The sequence below is a fragment of the Salvia hispanica genome, chromosome 1 (genome assembly GCF_029641045.1).
Source record: "Salvia hispanica isolate PSC_SH4W2 chromosome 1, Shi_PSC_v1, whole genome shotgun sequence".
NCBI lineage: Eukaryota > Viridiplantae > Streptophyta > Magnoliopsida > Lamiales > Lamiaceae > Salvia > Salvia hispanica.
The window spans coordinates 33,395,730-33,417,047 of record NC_142692.1 but is presented as its reverse complement, the minus strand read 5'-3'; the positions used below and the strand labels follow the sequence as shown (position 1 = coordinate 33,417,047).

The following is a 21,318-nucleotide window of genomic DNA, read 5'->3' as shown; positions in this document are numbered from 1 at the left end:
ATATATAAGTGTTTCGCTAATTCCATTAGTATGATGAGGTTTTGGCTCGTTTCACGGTGTTGGTCTCCATCAAGATTTGTGTAAATCATCCCAGAGTCATACTCCTAATGTTGAGTTTGGTCGTGCATCGTCGAACCCTCGCAGTCACCGAAATTATTGAATAGAGACATTAATTTGAGTCAATAAATTTTTGCCAATTTTGTGCAATCAGTGCTTTTTTGATGTTAAAGATAAACATTGGATTGGCTGAAATATTGGGCGAATTAATTCCATATTTGCTCTACTACATTAGGTTACAAGTAAATGCAATGTCATTCATGGTATACTTTGTCTAATATGACACCTATATATGAAATTTAAAATGATAGTTTTGGATAGACATCATATTTATGGATGATTAATCTAAAAGAAAGCTTATGATAAAATTCGAAGCAATTGACAACTTCCAAATCATTCAAATTTGAAACGTATGTACTATATTTTAGCAGCCTATAGGTTGTTTGATTAATCTACAAGAAAATTAATCAAAAATCCAAATTCAGAAACAAGTTTAAGACTTTTCATATACTCTTTTCTATTTTATTTCTGTAGTTTAAATAAATTAATTTTCACAACAATGACACTAATCAGCAATTAGCCATTACGTCCTTTTTCACGTACTTAAAAAATGTTTATCTTTGATATCAAACAATCAAAATATGACAACAATTTAATATATAAATGACAACTAACAGATTAATTAGCCTAACTTTGTTTGGTTGTGATAACTATTTTTCTCTTCAAATTAATTAAATAAAAATCTTACAAATTTCCAATGCACAGCTGCAGAAATTTATTATAAAATTATTAATCTTCTCCCATATGAAAGCAGAAACCGCAACTCATTTTGACCTTGTATCGTTTGTATCTACCAATCAAGAATAGGTTGATCGATCATCTGTCTCACAAAACCATGTATATATAGAAACCATAAATTTTTAATAAAGTAGTAGTACTACTTTTAGTTACTATAAATTGTAGTATAACTTTGGTAAATTAGGCAAAAACGTTATGTATTTCCTTATGTATAGAGAGAGATCTCATACTACTACAAACCTCGGCGATTTTGTTTTTAGTTCATGTTACATTAATTTTTCATTTTATCGATATATTTGATTCTAAGTTGAAAAATCACTATTGATATCATTAAGGGTCCATTTGGTACACGGAATTGGAATTGTAATTGAATTGGAATCGGAATACTATGGAATTGAATTGGAAGTAATTGAATTAGAATTCAATTCCAAATCCTTTATTTGGCATACTGAAATTATTGATATGGAATTGAATTTAAAAAATTGAATGTGTGCAGTATGTGTGTGAATGGGTGCAATCTATGTAATGGGTGCAGTGTTTGTGAATGTGTGTGTGCAGTGTGTGTGTAAGAATGTGTGCAGTGTGTGTACGTGTGCGAACGTGTGCAGTGTTTGTGAATGTGTGTGTGCAGTGTGTGGGTAAGAATGTGTGCAGTGTGTGTATGTGTGCGAACGTGTGCAGTGTGTGTAAGAATGTGTGTGTGAATGTGTGTGTGTAAGAATGTGTGCGGTGTGTATGAATGTGTGCAGTGTGTGTGTGTGTGTGTGTAAGAATGTGTGTGCAATGTGTGTGTGTAAGAATGTGTGCGGTGTGTATGAATGTGTGCGGTGTGTGTGTGTGTGTGAATGTGTAAGAATGTGTGCACTGTGTAAGAATGGGTGCAATGTGTGTAATTTAATTTTTAAAATTTCACTATTTTTGATATGGAATTCAAATTGTGGAATTAAAAGATTTGGAATTGTAATTTAATTCCAAATTCAAGAATTTTAATGATAACATTGGATTTGAAATTGAAAGCTCCAATTCCACATCTCCAATTCCATGTACCAAACGGAGCTTAATTTTACTTATTAAATAAGAACCAAAGTTTAATTTGTCAATTTTCTATAAAATTTCAAATAAATAAAATTGCAACAGGATTTGATTTTCATATAACTTGTAAAAATCAATGACATTTTTTGCATAACATTTTTATATACTAATCCATACTTAGCATCAAATATGTGGAGTAAAAAGAAGTCAACTTAAATAGTGTACGTATTCCCGTAAGTCACTCCTCTTATCACCAATTAGTTACCGGATGGAATCTCACTAGAGATGTCAGCTAAATCGAGTTCATCCAGCACCAGACCACAAAATCTGCCAAGCTACCATTAGCACTAAAACAATATTTACAGCTGCTGGCTTCAAAAGAAAACAAAACATTTACAACTAAAGACCATCTGCATGCAGAAAGTAGTCACACAAAAAAAGGCTAAAGACCATCTGCATGCAGAAAGTAGTCACACAAAAAAAGGCAACATCGTCTTCCTTAATTGATAAGCAGCCTACCAGAGCTTCTAGTAACCCTCTTTGTTTTCGACATAGTAGCAGAAGTCAGGGAAGAATCATTGCCTGTGTCATCAATGTCAGCATTAGCTTCTCGGTTTGATCTGCGACTCCTCTTTCTAGAAGATTCTGCCTGTTGCGAGTTCTGTAAATGGACATCTGCATTAGTTATTTCTTCCACGAGTTCTGCTTTAACTGTTGAGCCTTGCAACTGCGTACCACAACCCGAGCAAACTCTTTCGCCCTGAAAAGTGTCGTTCCTACATTAATTCACAGCCTAAACAACAATATTGTTGATATACAACTTTGATGCAAATGTAACAGAAAGATCTTGGTACCCTTTGTCCGGAAAACTTCTTCTTCAGACAGTAGGAGTGAAGGCGGACGTTGCAAGCTTCATTACGGCAGAGTTGAGCCTGCTCATGGCAAACAGTGCGGAGATTTCAGTTCCAAAGTCCAGATGCAAAAGCAAGTACACATATATTTCACTATAAGTGACCAAAGGCAATTATTCTGAGAGATAGACAAGTACTAAAAATGGGTTCATAAAACTTGGTGATTAATCTGATAATATAGGTTGCTAAAGGCAAGTTCTACACAGAAGTGTTTCCATCTACGATGATGAGTTGTGACCTTCAACAGAGAACATACCAGTCCACATAATCTAGACCCAAAAAACAGATATCCCTTACAGTAAACCCGATACAAGGGTAGTGTTAACATACCAATGACCGGCAGCTTTCAAAAAGGGAAAAAGGGTGATTTATGGTGTTTAATTAACAAATGCATAGTTTGTTTCATAGAAAAACAGTATAGTTCAAAATCTAGAGAGATTTTTTATGTATGTCCAACCTATTACCTAAACAGAAGATGTCCACATTACAATGCAAAGCTTTTTAAATGCATGATTTATAAGTATATCATTTTAAAGGATGAAAATGAAGGAAGAATACATGTAAATCAGGGTACCTTGATGGCAGCCTCATTGCAAACTTCACATGAGGGAACCTCATTAGTCCGAAACCAACTACGCAGATCCAGAAAGGATCTAACTCCAATACCAATTTTTCCTTCAGGCGTTGAACAAAGCCACTGGTCATTCACTAGTTGATCTAGAGTTTTTTCCTTTTGTGACATGGAGAAATTCTTAAAGCCAGGGGGTATCTGGACAGCACCTCCCTGAGATTGTGAATCAGTTGCCCCATGAACCTGCGATTATACAAGAAATGGCCAAAAGATGGTACTTAGTTTTGAAAACTAATTACATATTATCCAGAATCTTGTTCCGACCGCATCATTGATCACTAAAATTCTTGGACTTAAATGTCCTGCTCTATTTTAACAAACAATTAACTATACAAGTTTATTGTAATCAACAAATCTATTTTAATCAATACGACCAAATACTTCGAGCACGAACATGGATTGCTGACAGGAACTTGCTCCTGAAGAATAAAGCCATTATTAGAACAAAAATGGGTATACGTCAAGCTGCAAACCTGTGATTCCAGCCTTATGTTTAGAGCAGTCGTATTATAAATGCAGCCTTCACCTTCAGCATCGTGTATAATAGTTTCAACCTAATATCAATTTCCAATATAAACCAAGCATGAACAGAAAGGATAACACTCAATTTCACTGTAGGTATGCAAATTTAGCATATAATAAGTCATTTCACAAACATAGGAAGATAATATTTCAGATCTGATCACCTAATATTCTAAGTGAACAATTTGATAGTAATCCATCAGAAGCAGAAAAAATATTTTGACATTGTAGCTTTTATCACAAGTTTCATTGTACACGATTCTAATTGTTTTTCATGGCTAGTGGTTCACTGCAACAAATCACAAATACATACGCAAGCTATTATTACAAAGTTATTTCAGTATTTTATGTATAAGCAGATTGTCACTAATATTGTTACTTGCAGCCTCATCAAATACTACATGGAAAATATATCCCAAATTCTATCAAGACTCGAGGATGATTTGTCTTGATTTAATAAAGTAGTGTGGGTGGAAGTGTCAATGTCATATATGATACACAAACTATTCCACAATGAGAAACGAAAGAAAGAGCAGACTGAAATCAAATAAAGGATAATTATTCTTTGCTCAGCCCATCAACTGCAATTTCTCGTTAGAAAATGTGCACCACAATCCCCCCTTGCTTTCTTGAACAAGATTCATTCTTTACTTAGCTTTTATGATTCCTTATTTAAAAGCCGCCAATAAAACAAATTACAGCTGAACGCCCTACAGTATAATGAAAGCATGAACAAGGATACGCGAGAAAACATAAGGAAGCTCACAATGCCTTTGTAGAAAGCAATCTGCGGAACTGTGTACTTTGTCCCAAGCTTGGACTGGTCATCCTCGACATTGTTGACAACGCCATAATAAACATGACCATCATATTGGTTCCGGCATGCTCGCAGCTCTAACTGTACACAACTTAACTCTGCATTTATCTTCTTGAGATACTCATTGAATAACTTCTGCCCATGTTGCTTCCGTGACCCTAAAAAGCAAGTGCACCATAGGATGAGCAGAATTAAACAATAGCAAGCACGAGCAGAAGTAATTAAAGTTTACTATTCTTATAGATGTCTAGTTTTATAGAGAAGGCAATACACCACCAAATACCTCAAAATTCAAACATGAGCATAAGCCCAACTGAATAAAAAGGGGTAAACTTGCACAATTCATCAAAACCATGTATTGATATACCCCCAAATCAGTTAAAATTTTAATATTCTTATAGGAATTTTATAGAGAAGGCAATACACCACCAAATAACTCAAAATTCAAATATGAGCAGAATTAAACAATAATAAGCCAAAGTGGATAAAAAGGGGCAGGCTTGCAAACGAAATTCTAAGAATGAACAAAAATAATAAGAGTCTCCGAAGCCCTAGGAAAATCCTATACAAGTTTATCATCATTCACGGTGAAATATTCGAAAGAGGGCTGAATCCAACAAATAAATAAACATATTTAACCAGAATTTTTGACAGTGAGTTGCGAGAAAATAGAAGCGAAATCGTCTTCCTTGAGCGGGCCTCGCGACAGCAGCGACTGAATTAGGGTGTGGTGCCGCCAACTGAGAGCCGCCATTTTTCTTCGAATTCTATATCGATTAGCACAGTAAATGGCTTCGTGATTAGCTCAAAATATAAGTTGAGAAATTCACAAAAAGATAAAAAATAAAATTGGAGATGCGGGGGATCGAACCCCGTGCCTCTCGCATGCAAAGCGAGCGCTCTACCATTTGAGCTACATCCCCTTTGGTTTTAAAGGATGTAATTAATTGTTAGAGATCGTTGTTGGGCCAACAAGAATAGTGAAGCCCATTGAAATGAGGAATGAGTAAAGCCCTAGTTGTAATACAAGAGTCATATCACAAATTGATTCCATTTGTAATTGATTTTCCGATTCATTTTTTATTTTCGATTCTTCCCGAATTTTGTAGGTCGATAATCCCGCTGAACTCACCGATTTTGTTTTTTTCTCTTTATCATGCTGAAATTTAATTTGGTATTTTTGAGCAATTTATAGATTTTTTTTTGTGGCGATGAGGATACAAAAGCTCCCTCTTCTGAATTAAAGCTGAGGACGCTTGCTGGCAGAATCGAACCAATTATTAACTTTGCCATATCTGACCACTTTGAATTACTGTAAATAATCATGAAATAACCATATGTGGAATTTTAAATAAAAAGGTAGTATAAAGTTCTCACTTTTCAATGAATTTGTTATGCAAAATTTACCATCTGAAATTATTGGTGTGTTTGATTTTTGTAAATCTCTCTCTATTTTTCAAAATCAATTTTATACGGAGTATTTTATTTTTTGAAAATATTATTTAATCTGTCACTAAATTACTAAAATTTCGTGTCCCATGCAATGCAATTCACATAAGCATAAATTTTCATTCTGAAAAAATAAAAATTACAGTAAGCACTCCTATAAGACAATGTGCCATTTTTTAACTAAATTAATTAAATAATTAGTTTCTTTCTTTCTTTCTTTTATCATCATGACACATAATTATTGTTTGTTAGAATTGAATTTACACGTAAATATCTGTCATTCCACATTTTAAATTGAATAGAAATCAGGAGTCATAGATGGGAGCTACTATTAATTGTCATAAAACACCATCAACTTAGGTAGAAAAATGGTCTTAAATTTAGTGAACTTTGATCAAAATATCATTTCTAGATATATGAATGCATTCATGCAACATTACCACTTTACAGACCATCTACATAAATGGTGGCCGAAACTAAACACAAAGAAGAAAACCACATTTCGATCCCATTTGTGATAGGCGACAAGATTGGAAATCAATGATATGACAAAACCCCAAAAAACAGTTCTCAAGAAAATGGGGTCGACGCTATGAGGTTGAGCGCCTTGCATTGACCCGAGATGTTGCCCGTTGCGTGCAATGCCTCGCCCAACGGCCCACCTCCCCAGCCATTACGTCGTTGGCCCTCTTCACTAGCAACGCCAAGTCCCATTGCGAGCTCAGTCCTCTCTAAGGGGTCGAGCAATGAATAGGCGCGCTGCTTGTCTTTCAAACATGTTTTCCGAGTTTCCTTGTCCATAAGGCATCTGATGATAAGACAAAGGTCGCAGAAATAAATAATCAGTGTCGGATGCAGAAATATAAAATAAACAATTACTTTAAAGAATAATTAATTGGTGAGGGTCCCTACCTATTCCCAGGTCCACCTTCCACAGGCTTTCTTGAACGGTGGCGGCCTCGGTTGACATGGCGCTCGCAGTACTTGTGATCAGCGATCGCGTCCCGTGAGCACCGCCATTTCTTGCCATCTGTCCTCCGACACCTGCCTGGCTCGTGATCGGTCTTGTCGGAACCACCCCATCCCACTGTTTCAAAACCAATTAGTTTAGGATAGAAAGAAAGTTGTGGTTATGAAATAAAGGGATAAGAGAACGAAGAACTCACGAGCATTTGGTCGTAGGAAGGAGAGACACGAAAATCGAGAATGTTCGAGAGCTTTCCTGATTGGATTAAGTAGATAGGAAGGTATGGGAACATTTGCAGTGATGTATTTGTAGATCAATGCTTGGTGTTCTAGCTCCATCCATTGTGAAGTGGTGAAGGGGCCTCTCAAAACATGCATACTTGTACACTCATTGCCTGTTTAATATTTGAAAATTTGTCAATAGAGGAATTTATTCTTATTACTATTAGTATTTTTTAGTTCTTGTATTTAAGACGATGTCGTCCATGTCGTCACATTAATACAAGTTTGCTCTACTATTATCCATATTGCCAAAATTTTATGTTTGTCTATAAAAATGTCATGAAACAATTTGAATTTTTGAAACTTGATTACTTACAATGAAAATTTTGAAATACATGAGATTTGTACCAAATTTGTGTGAATTCACATAGAGCAACAAAGATATAATCACTATAGTTGTATGGTTGTAAGGGCAAGATATAAAAGATGGGGCACCAAATATTTATAAGGCAAGACCATACAACTCTAGAACAGCAAAGCATGACCCCACTCTATCACCAAACAACAATCCCAAAATCACAAGTCTATGCTTCACTTATATTGATTCTCAACTCTACAAAAGTAACTGGTGCAAATGACAAACGTTATTATTACGTTCCTTGTGGAAATTTTGTAAATACATGTCATCAATTTTTCTTTTGGCAATATATGTCATCAATTTGTGCACTAGTATTGCAAGAATTGCAAAATTAACTATTGAGTTCTATCTACATAGTTCAACGATATTTTTAAAGACACAAGTATAAATAATGCTCACTTCGTCCGTCCCCTACTAAAAGTAACTTGTTTTTTTTATTCTACTTTCAATATTCGTCACAGGCCCATATTCTAGTAACTTGTTTTGTCCAAGTAATAGTATTTAAAAGTAGACCAAATTATTTTATTAGTCTTTATATTACATTTTTAAAATTTACATAGAATCAAAGTGAGAAAGTGAACATAACATATTATTAAGACATGACACGAGCCGGTCCATTCCATACATAAAAAATCATTGACCTCAACTGAATCACTACGGATAATTTCGCTGATTTGTTACCGGTCTAGTAATTTTCGAAATAAAATTTATAAAAGCTAGAGTTAGAACAACATATACATTGGTAGCAAATTGCATCATCACTACACACAATTTAATCACATTATCAATTTTCACACACAATTCATGCACACCACATGTTTGAGAAAAAGGTGAAAGGAAGAACGGCACAAACCCGATGAGCTCCTCAGAAACGGGAATGCGGTGGAGAAGCCGAGCATTTGCTGCGTCGCGCCGCCGCTTCTGTTGTATTCCGGCAAGGAAATCCTGGCCAGTTTAGCCGCCGGCAGGTCATGTTCAGCGTCAGTAAATGCAGATCCGGCATTGTTGGAATTAGCTGAGAGTGAACAGATCAAATTATCTACCAACCGAAAATCCATGAAGAAAAAAAGCGGTGGAGATTATGAAGAGATGAAATGGAGAAGTTGGTCGTTGCAGAAGGAGACAGATTTGGGGAGAAGGATCATTGTGTGTGTGTTTGGCTAGGAATTAGGATAGGAATATAGGTGTAAAGGAGAGAGGATGTTTGAAAGGTTTGGTACAAGTACAAGCTATTTTCTAGAAGAGGAATGATACATACATTTGTATGTATGTGCAGAATATATATATACATGTATAAATTTAATATGAATACTGACATCTCATGAATGGAAGCATAGTGTTTTGTCATAATTGGTTGTTTTTTATGGACATTGTTTTAATTGGTTACCTATAATATTTAATTACAAGTTATTGATAGGAGAAACAAGGCAAGAGGGTAATGCAATAGAGTTACGAGTTGAAGTCCGCGTGACAGCGCAGTTGGTTTCCGAGGGGCAGATTTATATGAATTGCCAAGGATTAAATTCCACGATTATCGCGTAGTTGCAACACTTCTCAGGCATAAGTTTGAGGCCTTGGATATGGGCTTCTGTTAGGTAGTGGGTTAGGCCCTCCCCCTTAACGGGTTACTGCGTACCCTGATTTAACACTTCTCACAATATTATCGGACTGGAATGTGAGGGCCCTTAAAGCTGGGGTTTCAACCTTTTTTTTGTTATGAAAGTTACCTGTTGAAATCAAGATAGATGAAATTGGTAAGTGGGATAGTTTTATTTTATTTTTAGTTTTAATTGTCAATATGAAAAAACATTAATTTTGGAGTAATTTTTACAATTTTTTCAATTGTTTCATGATCTTAAATTTGGGAAAATTTATGTCTTGATATGGTAACAAAAAATACACCTAGTCAAAATCATCTTTGATTTTGTAAATTAAAATGATACTAGTATTTAATACACCTTGCTAATTGCGTTTTAGACTTGTACCGTGACGTTAGTTAATACTCCCTCCGTCTCTTAAATATAGAAACATTGAAATGACACGATTTTAATACAAAATTGATAAAGTAAGAGAGAAGTGTGTTAGTGAAAAATGGGTCTCACCTTATTAGAGAGAAAGAAGTTTCCTATGAATGAAAGTTTCTATTTTCAGAGGACGGATCAAAAGAAAAGAATATCTATTTTTAACGGACGGGGGTTGTAAGATAAGTTGAAGGCCAAAATTTGTTACAAAGTGATAATTGAAAAAATATGTAAAATTTATTAATACTCGATGTATTTTCATCCTTATATGCTAGTTTTATTTTTGTCATTTTATTTGTATCTTATATTAGATTGATATGCGCATGCCCAAAATTTGAAAATGTAAAATTGCTTATTTTTGGGATTTTGTAGATAATGTGCTACTATCTTGATATGGACATAACAGTACTGATGGTCCTAGTATTAGAGACACTATCTTAGAGTATTTAATTTTATTCTTGCTTTTTACTACTCCTTTTTGCATTTTTCTAATCGCCTAATGTTAGGTGTCACAAATATTTAGTAATTATATTTTCAACCATAATGATTCTATAACAATCAATCCACTTTTAAGTTTTAAGAAATAAATGTGACTTAACTAACATTCAGCCAAAAAAATAAATAAATAAAATAAACCGCTAGAAGTATTTAATTTTATTAGAGACACTATCTTAGAGTATTAGAGACACTATCTTAAAGCACTCCCAATGGTCCGGCTAAAAACTCCCTTATTTCTCCCTAACTCCTGCCACATCAGCGCCACATCAGCACCAAAATTTATCCCCAGTTTTTAGCCAACTTTTAGCCAACTGCTCCAATGGTTTCTCCCTTATTTCTCCCTAACTCAACATTTCATTTTTACATCATTACTAATTTAATTGTTTTATTTTTGTATATGATAAAGCTAGCTAATTTATAAGACAAGACAAATAATAGTAATAAAGTTCGTTGTATTAAACACGAGTAAAAAATTACAACGACGAAAATTAAAAAAAAAATAGGGGGGAAATTATTTTAAATTAATTATTAAATTTTAAATTTATAGGGGGGAAATTAAAAAAAAAAAAAACTATTTTTATCGCCGGATTATCACCCACAGTGGTCGGCGATAATCCGGCGATAATCCGGCGAATTTTCGGGAGTTGGCGTTAATTCGGTAGAATTATCGCCGAATTATCGCCGAATTCTCCCCAACGCCCGGCGATAATCCGGCGATAATCGGCGATTTTTCGCCGGATTTAACGCCGACCCATTGGGAGTGCTCTTAGAGTATTTAATTTTATTCTTGCTTTTTACTACTCCTTTTTGCATTTTTCTAATCGCCTAATGTTAGGTGTCACAAATATTTAGTAATTATATTTTCAACCATAATGATTCTATAACAATCAATCCACTTTTAAGTTTTAAGAAATAAATGTGACTTAACTAACATTCAGCCAAAAAAATAAATAAAATAAAATAAACCGCTAGAAGGAGGGGTTGAACCTCCGACCTTGTGGTTAACAGCCACACGCTCTAACCAACTGAGCTATTCCAGCTATTTGACATGTAATAACAATATTAAGTCACATTATAACTACTAGAATTTATCTGTATATATTAAGTGCATTCGAATAATTTCACATTCTATACATAGTAACAATGTCTAAAAAGAATAAGAGAAATGTTTTGGAGACATAATGGCAATGCCATAATGGGGTTGAAATGGTAATTGTACATCATATTTTAGTTTCAATTAAATTTTTATTTTATGTATGTACTTTATTACCCTTGCATTAATGTATTTATTAAAGACATCTATTTATGGACATAGATTAGCTTATGCATATTTTATTACGCATTTAATGATATACGTGTGTCGTATAATTTTTTAAAATATGATTAGATATTTTTTTTATCTCTTCTCCTAATATTAACTCATATACATTTAATTAACATTCTAAAGCTATATATTCTTTATATTCTTAATTAATTCATTGATATATGGTACATTAAAATAATCTAAAATGATAAAAGTGGATTCATCCAATTATTTTTGTACTAAATAATAATTTATTGATTTTTAATTTTTGAAATTTTACACTCAAATATCAATAAAAAAATAATCATATATTTCTTAACTTATCTATTTTATATTTAAAAGCTATATAATATATTTTCATTTATAAAAATATTAGAGTTATAAGCTCAATTAAAATAAAAAGAAATTATTAACACAAAAATAAAAAAGATAATGTAAAAGAAAGCTTCATCATAATGACTAGTATAAAATTTAAATCTGAATAAGAAAATTATTTAATTATTTAAATTTTACCATATATTAAATAAATAATTTCATTGCTATTGCATTGATAAAATATTTTAGAATATTTAACAAAAAGAACAAACTATGAAAGAATAGCACAAAGAACAAAGAAAAAACTAAAAATTACACTACAAATTTATTAATAAATGCTATTTATTCGAAAAGTATATATTTTACTATTATATATAATGATTTAGTGAAGCAGTGTGTTAATTAACACTATGATAATTAATTCACTAAATTACTAAGTATTTATTTAAAATAATAGTATTAAATTGACATGACGAACGAAATATATTCCTTTGAAATTTTTGGAAATATGTTACTTTAATGCATGATTCAAGTTTATCTCCAACTAATGATATGCATTTAGATAAGGATATTTAATGTTAGGGTAAATTAGTCACAATATTGATTATATTTATGAAAAAAAAATATAAGGGCATTATGACATGGAGACATTAGGTCTCTAAATCACTACTCAAAGAATAAATACTGTGTACTTTGAGATGCAACTTTATTTCTATTTTTTGAGAGTGATACTTTGAGATGTGTCTGACTAGACAAATTCAATAGTCAACATCATAATAATTATAATGTCGGTGAGCTGATTATTAAAGTTCAGATGCATCATTATTTCTATTTTTGAGAGGGGTACTTAGATATGTAGCTCAACATTATAATAATTTCTAATGTTGATGAACTAATTAGTAAATTCGTTTGTATAAATATATTAATTAGATGCAAAATACAAACACACAAACACAATAAGTGTGTGTGTGGGTTGAAGGGAGTTGGCTTCCCCATTGCCGACAGAGGTTATTGGATTTCTTTGCCCCATTCCTAATTATTTTCTACTTTTAATTATGTACCCATTCTTCTCATCTTATTAGTAGTATTATTTTATTTCTTTATGTACCTATACAAGGAAAGGGGGAAAAGCTACCTGATCATAATACCAGCCACAATTATTTTATAGTGATATATTGACTAAAATAATAAATTTGAGTTAGGGTAGTAATTTTCAGCATATTCTTATTAATTTAGTGAGATAATAGTTTATGATCTCTCATAATTAATATGACTAAATAAAACTATTCAGAGAAAAAATGTATAGGTCATGTTTGGTTGTTAGGATTCTGTCTAGGAAAGTAATTTGATTCCTTACATTTTAAATTCTTATATTTGTTTCGGTTTTTAATAAAATTGGGAAAGTAATCAGAATCCGGGAACAAGGAAAGTTAGTACAACTTTCCAGGATTCAGAATCCTAGCTTTTCTTAGGTATTCTCTTTCCCAGCTTTAGGATTCTTACAAATTTAATGCAATATTATTATTATTATTATTATTATTATTATTATTATTATTATTATTATTATTTAAAATTATAAATCATCCATAATTTCAGTAAAATAAATAACTATAATTAAATTTATCATAATTATAACTATATTATTATAATTGCTATTATCATAATAGTAATTAATAATGTATTAAATAACTAAAATATAATTATAATGTAAATGATATAATAATAATAATAATAAATAATAATTATTATTATTTTATAAATTAGTAATTAATCAATAAAATCGTAGTGAAATTTAAATTATATAATTTATTTAATTATAATATCCATAATTATAATAATATTAATAATTATAATCTATTTATTACTATAACCATTTATGATTATAATACTCCATGTAACTATTATGAAAATTATATTTATATATTATGATGGATGATTCATATTTAAATTATCCATCATAATAATAAATATAATTATTATCATTACTATAATAATACTTTATTAAAAATTTATATTATTATTTTTTTATAAATAAAAAATAATAAGTTGTAGTATATTTTTAGTTTGGTGTTTAAATTAAATATAAAATATAAAATCTTGATACTTTCCAAACACTGGAAAGTAAAGTTGTTAGGAATCATATTCCGATGATTCATTTTCCCAGAAATCATTTTCTTTTCCAACTTTACTTTCTCGTCAACCAAACATGGCCTAAGGTTTTAGTATTGGCAGCAATCTATGAGGAATATCAATGCTTAACGGAAAAAATTGAGACTTAAATATAGTAACTTTTTCAAGTGTTAACTTTATGGGCAAATTTTAAAATTATTCGAAACGTAAATGATTATAATATGCATCATAAGAAAATTGAAAAAAAAAAAAAGAAAATAGGGATGGATTTGATGGAAGCAAGATCACAACGTGTGGGCAAAAATGAAAGAAGAAATTATTCGGTTAGGTAAGTAATAATATTGCCCTATCAACTTTCTAACTTTAAAAGGACATTCCAATTAATTAGAGATCCTTCAAAATATATTGACCGACACATACCAAATAATTGAGCCTTCACGGGAACTACAAGACTATAATTATTGTAGTAGTACATGATTGTTATATATGTACTACTAAATGTGAAGAAAAATTGCCATCAAAAGATTGAGCATTTTTGCAAGACAATAATATCAAATAATCAGATAAATCATGAATAATAAAAATATAATTGTTATTATATTGTCTACCATAACAATATAATTGTCGAAAAAACTGTGCGGTACATTATGGAGTAATATTTTATTCTCAATAATTAAATGATGGATACTGCTCTCTTAATTCCACGATAAAAGTCACATATAAGCACAAATTTTAAGTAAGGTAAAGAATAATGAGTTGAAAAAAATTAATAGAATATGTGGTCCATTTTTTTATATTGGTTTTATAATAACATGTGACTGAAGCGAGTTAGTGAAATGTAGGACCTACTTACCATTATAATAAAAATGCAATATGACTCTTATTATGCAATAAACCGAAATGACAAAATATAACTCTTTTTGTGGAAAGGAATGAGTAATACTTAAAACAATGGGACATTTGGTAAACACACCAATAGGACAAAATTCGCATTTGCCCCGATAAAAAGTCTAATTTAAGATCTATAAAATTAAAATGGCTAAAACGGCGACCGATACAGCCTCTGGAGTAGCTCGACTACCCACCTTTGTCAGTTGGCGCCCCCTTTGCCTGATACCCTTAATCTCAATACTGACGCATCGCTAGAGGGGGGATTTGGACATGCTTTTGATGGTGGTCTCATCCGTAATTCTGCAGAAACTTTGAGGTATGGTTTTGTTACTAATATTGGAGTGTGTTCCATTTTGACTGCCGAAATTTGATGCTTGTTTCATGGGCTAGAGTTGACAAAAAATATGGGTATTCGAAAGCTGGAGGTAGAAAGTAATAGATTCATTGGTGTGTCCATGATTATGGGGATGTTTGAAGTGGCATCAATTGCATATCTATAGTACAGAGAGTGCAAAGTTTGTTACATGAGTTTGACTCAAGGGTGACTTTCGCTGATGACTTTATGGTCAAATTACGCATACCGTTTTATTAAGGTGCTCATGTTTTCGAATCTCCTCCTTTGAATATTAGTATTTGATTGATGCATGATAGATTAGGTATTTTTACATTCGTTAGTTAATTTTATAACTGGGATTTGCCAGCTATTTTTAGTAATTAAGAAAAAAATAAAACATGAACACATTTGGATAGATTTAGAGTGAACTTTAAATTACATGTCCCGGAGAATGGGTATTGCATCTTTTAGTCCTTGAGCTCTTGCCATAGGTCTGACATATCATTAAACATATTTCAATTCGTTTTCAACCTTTCTTTTCCATTTTGCCCATAAACCGAGTATTTTCTAAATTCAAATCAAAAGTTTAAAGTTTACTCGAACTAATATTTTATAAATTTATCACTTGCATTTATTTATATATTTTTAGATGTAAATGCATTTCATTTAAATATTATTATTATTGTTACTCTTATTATTATATAAAATCATGTACTCCACTACCTGATAGTATTAACTAAAATTATATGCTAGTAATATTTTTTTTAAAATGCAATGTGTAGTATTATTTATTATCCGCACACTATATTGTTTTATATGTTAAAAAAATAGGAGTACGTGCTAGATTTGAATTCAGAAAATACAAATGAATTTAGATTAATTATGTTCTTAAAGCTTTGGGGGAAAAAATATGAAAGAAAAAGTTGAAAATGATCTAGTGTGATTAATGATTTTACAAAGATATTGTGATGATATTTTTTCAAATTGAGGAACCTAAAAGGTGCAAATCTCATTCTACAGATACCTAATTCAAAGTTTACTCTATATTTTTTAACATAAAAATTTAGAATATTTCTTATTATGAACTCTTATTTTTTGATGCGTTTATCATAAAAATTTATGAATAAAGCATATCAAATATAAATTGGATGGCTAATTTAATTTTAATCTTTTGTAGTTATTCATTAGATTATTAATCGACCCTATATGGGCCAAGGATTTTTTGAGTGCAAGCTAATTTTATTGAAATTTGTTGGGATACATTTTCCTGTACAAATAGTATATAACTTAACAAAAATTCCATTATTCATGTAATAATAAAGTGCAACGCCGCCTAATTAGTTGATGAGCAATGAATACATACCTGTATTTATTGTGTCCCACAGTTTTAAATTTTTATAATTCTAATCAAATTAAAGCATTCATGTCTTGCTTCAAGGGAACCAAAAATACCACATTATATTTATGCACCATGGTACTATCGCTATATTCGCCCAATATTAATATATTTGGTGAAAGTAGGTATATTTAGATTAATTATCCTTTTTTTAAAAATGATGGCATGCCATGTTTTTTAAATTTTTGTTAATTGGCTAAAGATTAGTTTTCTACTGTCCGATTCTCTATCATGATCCATGAAAGAATCAACAAAGAATGCTAGAAAGGAGTTACATGACACTGACTCAACTATGTTATGTTCATTACATTAAATAAAATAAATTTAACTAAGGTACACAAAATCTTGGAGACAATTAAATAAAATAAATAGAACTAAGATCACAAAATCTCGGAGAGAAAAGTGTAATAAATTGTGAGCACAAAATGCAGTCAAAACTGGCAACCTTCAGGGTAGTAATAATTTTTTCACCTACAAATATTGGATAATAAATTTAGACATGCTATATAAGATCCTTACCTTAGTCATCTATAAATGTCAGTAGATCTTAATTACTCATATATTCACATGTGGAAATTGAGTAATAAATTCTAAATAACTATTCCCTTCGTACAGTGATAATCGACTCATTTTGTCATTTTTATTCATCCTTTAATAAATATATCATTTATTTTTTACTACTTTTAATAGTAGATTTTACATTCCATAAACTTTACCTCACTTATATTTTATTATAAAACTAAGTAAATAAAAGTAAGACCCACTTTACACTATTTTTTTCATTTCATTTTTTAAAATTCGTGTCTAGTCAAATTAGGCCTTGTATTGGTGCACGGATTGCGTATCAAGTACTCCCTCCGTCCAAACTAAGATGACACATTTCTTAGTCAACACGAGATTTTATAAGTTGTTGATTAACGTGGTTAATTGGAGAAAAAAAGAGTGGGTATAATATAAGTATTAAATGAAGAGATAAAGAGAGTTGAATAATTTAATTGGAGAAAGAAAAAAGTAGTTTAATGTATAAATTGGAAAGAGAAAATTACCAAAAATAAAAATATGTCATCTTGGTTGAGACAAACTAAAAAGGAAAGCATGACATCTTAGTTGGGACGGACGGAGTATTTGTTTTGTGGTTGCCTTCCTTTTTCTTATTCAAAATATGTTAACCTTCAATTAATACCAGAATATGCAATAGCTATGGTAGATACCTAGCAAAAATCTTTATCCAAATCTCATCATAGTCTCATGGTTTAGTTTCCAATTATCTCATCCAAACACAAATAGGGAGAAGATATAAGGATTTAGGGACATATCAAGAGACAATACAGATTACTTACAACCACTATATGTGCCTCTTGCTTGAATGATGGAAGTGATGATCTCAACTTCTTTGTAAAATTGAAAGGAGAGTAGCCCTTCTCCAACAATTCAAGTTATGTTGGAATAGCTTTCTCTAAGCTCGCCATGTACGTCAAATATATGCTCCACAAGAACGCGCATGAACTATTCATTAAGGGCTGCACAAATCAGATGAAAAAGCGTCTTAGAGTTTCCCAATACGCGGGGAAGAAAATGTGAGACGAGACCCATTAAACCGAGTATCCTCCACGCCATGTACACGTAACAGAGAATTAACAACCATTTTAAGGAAAGGAGGAGTACCTGTAGATGGACAGGGACGACTCTGTATGTCAAGAAGTCACACAGAGGCCAGTACATAAGACCGTTTAGCAAAGTTGGAATCAGGTCTCGCTTCAATCTCGCAGCAATCTCATCCCCGTTTTCTCCTAAACATGGAAAAACAGTCATATCTCTCAAACATGCAAATTTAGTACACAGAGAAAGTGAGCAAGCAACAACTCAAAAGACACAAAGATTCTCGAGAACAAGGATCCCTGTGAATATGACAAAGTACATGTGAAAATTATAAAGAACCGCATTTGGAAAGATCTACTTAAAACAGTCCAATGAGGTTGATAGGGTGAGTTCATTCTATGATGGATCTGAAACCTGTCACTCATATTTTAATTGACCTTTTAAGCAATCTTATGGATATGAATCCACTCAACACAGCACATTGAACTTTTTCCCATTATCTGTTGCACAAAGAAAAAAAAAGATTGCGTGTGGACTGAAGGATTTAGATGACGGGCTGGAAATCCATTATTGGGATTCCATTAGGTAGCCTGAATGTTCATCCTACAATAACATTGAATCCATTTAAGCCTCAGCTAAAAAGATCTTTGACTGATGGATTCAGCTTGAGGTTTCAATCTTACTACAAAAGTAAAAAAACTAAGCTAGCGAATAAACCTAGGAAGATTTTTAGACTACATAACCAGCATTTGCATCAGTGTTCTGTTCTTCAACTGGAGTCACCAAAGAAAGGAAATCAAACATCAACAAACCCATTATCCGACAAGGTTATGGCATTTAACTGAAGCTTGCAAACAAGTATGACTGCTGCATTTAACTCTATTTTCCTGGGACATAGCACAAAACCTTAGAACATCAAGAAAGCTATCTTGTAAAGCAAAAAAAAGGCTTAAAATTTCCAAATGAAGGAGCCTCAAATCTATGTATGGTTTGGACTTTGGATATTTTTTTTATCCAAGCGAGATGTTAAGATGTTTGCTTATAAACAATGTTATGGCACCATGAAGAAGGGAAGAAATGCCAAGATCTTTGCTCCATCACCTACTTCAAGTGTCCAATTCTTGTTTTGTGATCAATATTACCTGACATTCTTTCTTCATTCTCTTTTCCTTCCATGTCATGTGATGTGTTAATATCAAAACTTGATAAACTTCCAAAATTTTCTAATTTTTGTACCTCACTAAGGAGAAACCATCAAGTATGGCTCAAAATAGAAACATCAACATAACTGTGTGAGGATTAAGAAGTTAAGGACACTATCTCAACTGATAGTGATGTATCAAAATGTGACACTAACTTCAAATATTGATGATTTTGGATAACAACTTTATGGGAAAATAGCATGGTAACATTAGAGTCAGAGAATTAACAGTATATTTCAGTGTCTACTCTTAGATGAAGATTGTATGATATGTGCATGTCTATACACAACAGCTTCTTAGGAATTAGCATTTGATTACTCAGCTATGTATTCCCAAACTCTAACCTCATCAAAGCACTATCATACAATCTTCCTCTAAAGTTCAATAACCATAATTTCAAGCTGCAGATATTGAAGCAAGAGGGTCACAATTCGAAGCATAGAAAGAACAATGTACCTTGAGCAGCTGCATTATAAGAAAAGAAAATGCCATTGATCACCGGCGAATAAAGAAGCTGTCCCATTGCCATTTTCTTCAATGTAGATATCAGATCACGGTTTGGCAATACTCTCGCAACAAAGTTAAACCAATAATGCTGTGACGGACCTAGCATAAACAGCCCGAACCCAGAAATCCTCAGTGTCCTTATTGGATCCCAAGTACCATTGGGATCCATTGTAAATAGCTGATCAAATTCAAAATAAGTAGTTATATAACATAACTCTTACTTATATAACCAACAAAAAATGGCAAACCATCAATTACCAATGTATGACAGGATATGGTAAAGGTAATATTTCAGACATTCTTGTAAGTTTGGAGCTGCAAGAAACATCATTTATATCCCACGAAACAAAATTAGTCCTTCTTCAATCAAGATATTGACATATTTAGTTGTCGAGCTAAAATGTGTAAAATTTAGCTATATCCCTTTTAAAACACACATAGCTAAAGTAAATAGTTCTATCACCACAACTGTTCATTTCAATTGATCCAAAATTAGGGATTTGATTCATTGATTGACTGGATTTACAGTTCCCCTCTCAGACTTAACCAAAAAACCTAGTGATTGTGTTCATATCAAATACACCAATTCCAAAAGCAAGACTTTATCCAATCAAATTCAAAAAACCTCAACGAAATTAAATGAATTACGTAAATGAATATAATTGCCTGTGAAGTAGTGTCAGCCGCCGCATAAATAAGGCCGGAGGAAAGACTCTTGGTCAAAATCGGACGCGACTCCAACATCCCCAAATACCAGCCTAGCAATCCCATACGAGAACCCGAGGATTTGGATGAGCAAAAGCGGCGGAATATCGAGAGGGAAGGGGAAATGCGATTCGGAGGCTCAGGTTTTTTGGTGAGGCGGCGGAATGGAGCGTACGCTCTGCATTGCTGGTTGTACGTTGCAGCAAAACGGCGGGTGCCGGCGAAATCGTTAGCGAAGTGAAATCTCATAATGATTTGGTGCAGGTGCGGAGAAAGAGGAATGGTGGGAGAGTGGGATTATCAGTCGAATAGGCTGCAACAATTTAGGTTGGCAGTTGCAACAGACCAAAATATTTTTGCCTTTTTGGTGAAGACGACGCCTTCGTAATTTACTTTTTTTTTTATTTGCCTTCCGAAAATTTTGCAAAGATTATGTAAAATTATTATCAACTAATCAAAACATGTCAAGCTTAAATAATTTTTTTTTTTTTTTTTACTATCACTTTGTGCGGGTCATATTCTAATACTTATAACACTCTAATCCAAAATTAAGACCAAATCTCCATTCTTAGATTTTAAAATGAGTGGATGAGA

At 32.2% G+C, this 21,318-nt stretch overlaps 3 protein-coding genes and 3 non-coding genes across 6 annotated transcripts; 1 reads left to right on the top strand and 5 right to left on the bottom strand.

The window, feature by feature from the left end:
• Nucleotides 1-2,064: 2,064 nt before the first annotated feature.
• EMB1379 (embryo defective 1379) lies at nucleotides 2,065-5,643 on the bottom strand. The gene is made up of 6 exons (XM_048127209.2): nucleotides 5,408-5,643; nucleotides 4,718-4,926; nucleotides 3,903-3,983; nucleotides 3,373-3,612; nucleotides 2,742-2,819; nucleotides 2,065-2,647 (listed from the first exon to the last, which is right to left on the bottom strand). Exons 1-6 carry the CDS (start codon nucleotides 5,520-5,522, stop codon nucleotides 2,387-2,389), a joined length of 984 nt encoding a protein of 327 aa, XP_047983166.1. The 5' UTR covers nucleotides 5,523-5,643; the 3' UTR covers nucleotides 2,065-2,386.
• Nucleotides 5,619-5,691, bottom strand: TRNAA-UGC (transfer RNA alanine (anticodon UGC)). Its single transcript has one exon. It is a non-coding gene; the product is annotated as a tRNA-Ala (tRNA).
• Nucleotides 5,692-5,969: 278 nt separating this feature from the next.
• Nucleotides 5,970-6,060, top strand: LOC125185740 (small nucleolar RNA R30/Z108). The gene has a single exon (XR_007170242.1). It is a non-coding gene; the product is annotated as a small nucleolar RNA R30/Z108 (small nucleolar RNA).
• A 536-nt stretch (nucleotides 6,061-6,596) lies between these two features.
• Nucleotides 6,597-9,072, bottom strand: LOC125224582 (growth-regulating factor 2-like). Its single transcript, XM_048127998.2, has 4 exons — nucleotides 8,677-9,072; nucleotides 7,384-7,578; nucleotides 7,130-7,304; nucleotides 6,597-7,025 (listed from the first exon to the last, which is right to left on the bottom strand). Exons 1-4 carry the CDS (start codon nucleotides 8,879-8,881, stop codon nucleotides 6,788-6,790), a joined length of 813 nt encoding a protein of 270 aa, XP_047983955.1. The 5' UTR covers nucleotides 8,882-9,072; the 3' UTR covers nucleotides 6,597-6,787.
• Nucleotides 9,073-11,308: 2,236 nt separating this feature from the next.
• Nucleotides 11,309-11,382, bottom strand: TRNAN-GUU (transfer RNA asparagine (anticodon GUU)). Its single transcript has one exon. It is a non-coding gene; the product is annotated as a tRNA-Asn (tRNA).
• A 6,517-nt stretch (nucleotides 11,383-17,899) lies between these two features.
• Nucleotides 17,900-21,094, bottom strand: LOC125222000 (uncharacterized). Its single transcript, XM_089067892.1, has 4 exons — nucleotides 20,686-21,094; nucleotides 19,969-20,197; nucleotides 18,377-18,501; nucleotides 17,900-18,231 (listed from the first exon to the last, which is right to left on the bottom strand). Exons 1-4 carry the CDS (start codon nucleotides 20,971-20,973, stop codon nucleotides 18,148-18,150), a joined length of 726 nt encoding a protein of 241 aa, XP_088924018.1. The 5' UTR covers nucleotides 20,974-21,094; the 3' UTR covers nucleotides 17,900-18,147.
• Nucleotides 21,095-21,318: the final 224 nt, after the last annotated feature.

Coding starts and splice junctions, on each gene's coding strand:
- LOC125224582 (XM_048127998.2), bottom strand. CDS start 8,881: ATGGATTTTCGGTTGGTAGATAATTTGATCTGTTCACTCTCAGCTAAT. Junction 7,579..8,676: donor GTTTCTGAGGAGCTCATCGG/GTTTGTGCCGTT, acceptor AATATTAAACAG/GCAATGAGTGTACAAGTATG. Junction 7,026..7,129: donor GAAGGTGGACCTGGGAATAG/GTAGGGACCCTC, acceptor TCTTATCATCAG/ATGCCTTATGGACAAGGAAA.
- EMB1379 (XM_048127209.2), bottom strand. CDS start 5,522: ATGGCGGCTCTCAGTTGGCGGCACCACACCCTAATTCAGTCGCTGCTG. Junction 4,927..5,407: donor ACTCACTGTCAAAAATTCTG/GTTAAATATGTT, acceptor CTTGCTTTTTAG/GGTCACGGAAGCAACATGGG. Junction 3,984..4,717: donor TTGCTTTCTACAAAGGCATT/GTGAGCTTCCTT, acceptor AATTGATATTAG/GTTGAAACTATTATACACGA.
- LOC125222000 (XM_089067892.1), bottom strand. CDS start 20,973: ATGAGATTTCACTTCGCTAACGATTTCGCCGGCACCCGCCGTTTTGCT. Junction 20,198..20,685: donor CGGCTGACACTACTTCACAG/GCAATTATATTC, acceptor GAATTTGATCAG/CTATTTACAATGGATCCCAA. Junction 18,232..18,376: donor TCGTCCCTGTCCATCTACAG/GTACTCCTCCTT, acceptor TGATTTGTGCAG/CCCTTAATGAATAGTTCATG.